At 31.4% G+C, this 4,055-nt stretch overlaps 1 protein-coding gene across 2 annotated transcripts in view; it reads right to left on the reverse strand.

The window, feature by feature from the left end:
• LOC104824891 (protein SCAI) overlaps positions 1-326 on the reverse strand; it is a 3,771-nt gene extending 3,445 nt beyond the window's left edge. Inside the window, exon 1 of one of the 2 annotated variants that reach the window (XM_010557075.1) lies at positions 14-325. In XM_010557075.1, coding sequence (XP_010555377.1) covers positions 14-179 — 166 coding nt within the window. In that variant the 5' untranslated portion in view covers positions 180-325. Of the gene's footprint in view, positions 1-13 lie in introns of both variants that reach the window. The other variant, XM_019203872.1, reaches the window with a different exon arrangement.
• Positions 327-4,055: the final 3,729 nt, after the last annotated feature.

Raw genomic sequence — 4,055 nt, forward strand, 5'->3', positions numbered from 1 at the left:
AGCTTCGACCGATTCCCCTGCTGAAACTTCCACAGACGCATATAGGCCTTGAATACCTTGTGGAAGTAGTGTCCCTGTGCTCGTCCGAACGCCGGCAAATCCCTAACTCTGGCGAACTTCCGATCAGCGTTCTCCACCAGGGCCCGGAACGTTCTGGAAACGTCTTCCTCCCCCGCCATGAGCAACCAAATCGCCAGAGTCTTCTTCCTCACCGTCTGTGACAATCGCCGTAGGTTTTCATCGTCGCCGGTGAAAAAACTAGAGAGAGAGAGAGAGGGGAGAGAGGCTTTTATGGTGACGAGACGACGGGTGAGAGAGAGAGAGGGCGACAGGTAAATATTCTCCGTTTTTCTTTCGATTATTATTTAATTTTATTTTCGTTATTAGTTTTTATTTTTTAATTTCCTTTTTGAGTTGTTCACCTTTATAAAAGCAAGCAGTTGATAAAATCAAGGAAATGTCTTTGGGATGAATAATAATTATACGTATTAACATTTATATATAAAAAAACTCTTTATCTAAAAAAGCTACTTTTGTTTGCTACTCTAACATTGCAAAATTCAAAGTCTTGGTCTGGAATTTGGGATACTGAAATTATAATTTTTTTTTCAAATTAAATTATAATTGGAATAGCCTTTTATAACGAGAAAGATTATAAATTAGGAAAAAAAACAAAATTAAAATAAGGGAGGAGTATACTCTAAGGCCAATTGCATCGTCGCTAATAACGAGAACGCATGTGGTCGAACCAAAAAGAATTTGCAGAGCCATGTCTCGTTTCTTTGTATTCATAGTGACATGAGCTGTCATCTCCATTCCACATATACGTACATTACACACGCATATATATATATATATATATGCACCATGTCGTCTTCCATAATGCATTTGAAAAAGCAATGGCATCATAAGGTCATTGTTAATCGCGTTTTGCATTAGCTGTTGAGTTTGGTAACGCGATATTATAATATGGTAACAAATACGCACATGAATGATGCGTCTAATCATTCCATAAGTAGTGATGATTTTTGAATAATTATGAAAAAATACGCAATTATTGCATCATTTTGTTATATGTTCTTAATGAACCTTTTAGGTTGTGATTTCCCCACAACAAAATCCAAATTTATTATAAGCATATTGAAATTCGCATACTAAGAATGATATTTTATTGCACTCGCGCATATTCATCTATTCTTTCATCCAATTGTATATTCCGAATATCCGATCCATGTGTCGGTCCATTAAATGACATTCTTCCTGTTTGTGTACACACCATGGGTTATATACACTCTTTTCATTGCACATATATATAGAGCACGGTCTTTTGTTCTTTCATTGCCCAAAAGAGGATTTTTGTTTGATAATAAAATTATGCAGTAGTTTTGTAAATAAAATATTATCAATATTATTATTACAAATATAAATACTTTATTTGTCCAAACAAAATCACGGAGAATCAAAACAGCCTCGGAAACTCGGAAGGATCCAACGAAGAAAAGTGACGCACAAAAAAGAAGATCCTAAAGTGACGCAATTGCCCCTCTTAATGCGTTGACTTATTGTAATCACCTTTTCTTGAATTCAATTATTGGTTAAATCGCATTCACATATATATATATATATATAATATGTGTATCAAAACCCATACATTTTGAAAAATTGAGAATTATATACGTATATATATATATATATATATATATTGTTTTTGTGTGATTATATTGTTGGGGTAGACAAGATATATAACTTGACAAATTTCATTTTTTTAATGTGTTTGTTTATAATAAAAATAATGGGCAAATCCCTTGACGAATATATAATGGGTGTGGTTTATCAAATATATATATATATATATATATAATGGGTGTGGTGGTTGGATATGAGTGGTCTCACCTCAAGTCATTTTCTTTTTTTTTCTATTTTTCCCATGGTGAATATAATAGACATCAATCAATATTCAATATTTTATATAATATAAATTAAATTAATTTCAACTGGTTACGAAAATGCAGGTCGCTTTTCTGCGTGTTTTTGTTAGGTGGAAACTTTATTTACTTGTTACAAACATGTAGCCTTTATCTTGTACATGTTTTCTTTTCTTTGTATGTGATTCATCATAGTCCATATTTCTGATTATAGATAAAATAACAACGTAATACGGTCCAGTGATTTTTTTCAATATATAGTTTATTATTATTATTAGTATTATTATTTCTCATGGAAGTCCATTTAATAAACTACAGAAATAATTAGCTTGAATTCATAGTTTTAGTTTTATTTTCACCTCTCTTTTTCACGTATCTAACTTTCCAAATTATTTACGCGATTAATCAATTATTTGATCAAATATCATTCAATGCTATGATTTCGTTAAAGCTGTTAATTTTTTATTTTTTATATCTATTGTAAAATAATAGTTTGAAAATATCAAAGGGAAATTGTCTGTGTTTTTTGATGGAGAATATAGTAAATAACGATAATGACGTGTCGCAACTATATTAAATTCAGCCTACAAATAACCATATTCTATTAAATCACAATGTCAGCGGCCATATGGTACAATTTTTTCATGTTCGTTTTTATATCCCAATCTCGTTTCCTGTAAATTGTGGGCTTATAGGCCCATTCATTAATAAAACAGCCCAATGGATAATTTAGGCTAATTTGTTTTTTTTTCATACTTGGCCCATTAATACTTTTTTTTTTCATTTCAGCCCCCAATTACGAGCTAATGAAATTTTCCTTCTTGTTTTTGTTGGGCCGCACTTATATTGATTTGTCATTAGAGAAAAATAAAAGCTATGAGCGAAATAGTTGTTATAAAATATGAATCCGTGCCGAAAAATAAAAAAAAATACAAAAATGTTAGAAATTATTAAAAAAAATGAAAAAAAATATGACTCGTGAATCAAGTTGCTGGCCATCTAAACTGGCCCGTGACGAGTTCGGCTCGTCGAATCCGTCTTTTTTATTCATATTTTTCCAATTTATCTCGATAAAAACGGATCGACTCGTGAACTAGATCCATTTTCGCATTTCGAATGCAATACATATCCTCCCACGTAACATATGTATATATATATATATATGTATGTATATAATGTAGCATGTTTTCAATTTAGCATGGACCGATGGTATGAAACATAGGAATAAAAAGGGATAAACATGATCGATCATGAAGACTTTTACGGATGTCACTGGTCAAGTGAGGGACCTAAAGAAAAAAAAAGCCAAGTGGAATATTTACAACTTGCAAACTTTTGTTTATAAATGCGCTTTCGTTCTTTCTTTTTAATGTCTATGTTATTGAATAGTATCATGAATTTGACATAAAGGGTCGAGACTGTCCATCGTATTAAGCCTACTTGGCAACTAAATCCATGCATATATATATATAGACCTATCATCCAATATATGTATATATATATATATATATATATCCAAAATGATTATAAAGATGTTTTTTAATATTATATTATACATTTCACCTCTGCTATATTAACCCTCAAACAGTTATATTTTCTTTTATTCAAATGTTGTATATCCCTTTCCTTTCACTGAAAGCATGCAGATATTTTTTAAACATGACACTGTAGTAGTGGATTTTATGTGTTTGAATCAAAGAGAATGAAATGGACCCTTATGAATGTTATGTCGCTACAATCTCTTTCTCATTCAATTAAAGATGAACATTGATTACAGATTAGGAAATAATTAGTTAAATCAAATTAAAACACCCATTTCACAAAATTAAAACAAAGTTCACAAGGGCAAGACATAAAAAACTTAGGGTAAATATCCAACTTAGCATTGAAAGATTGGTCCGAATTGATGGCATGTTACAACTATAGTCTTACGTTTTTCATACATACTATATATACATATATATAAATATCACAATTTAAAAACAATTTCGCAGAAATGAAGGAAAATAAATAAAAATGAAAGAAAAGTAAAGTAAGGGGAAAAATCGATGGCTAGAAAAGACCCATCTTGGCGTGGCGTGTGAGGGGCGGATACCATTGACGGGGACACCCAATACGTCGCCGTTTAAG

Source organism: Tarenaya hassleriana, unplaced genomic scaffold (assembly GCF_000463585.1).
Source record: "Tarenaya hassleriana unplaced genomic scaffold, ASM46358v1 Cleome41, whole genome shotgun sequence".
NCBI classification, from domain to species: Eukaryota; Viridiplantae; Streptophyta; class Magnoliopsida; order Brassicales; family Cleomaceae; genus Tarenaya; species Tarenaya hassleriana.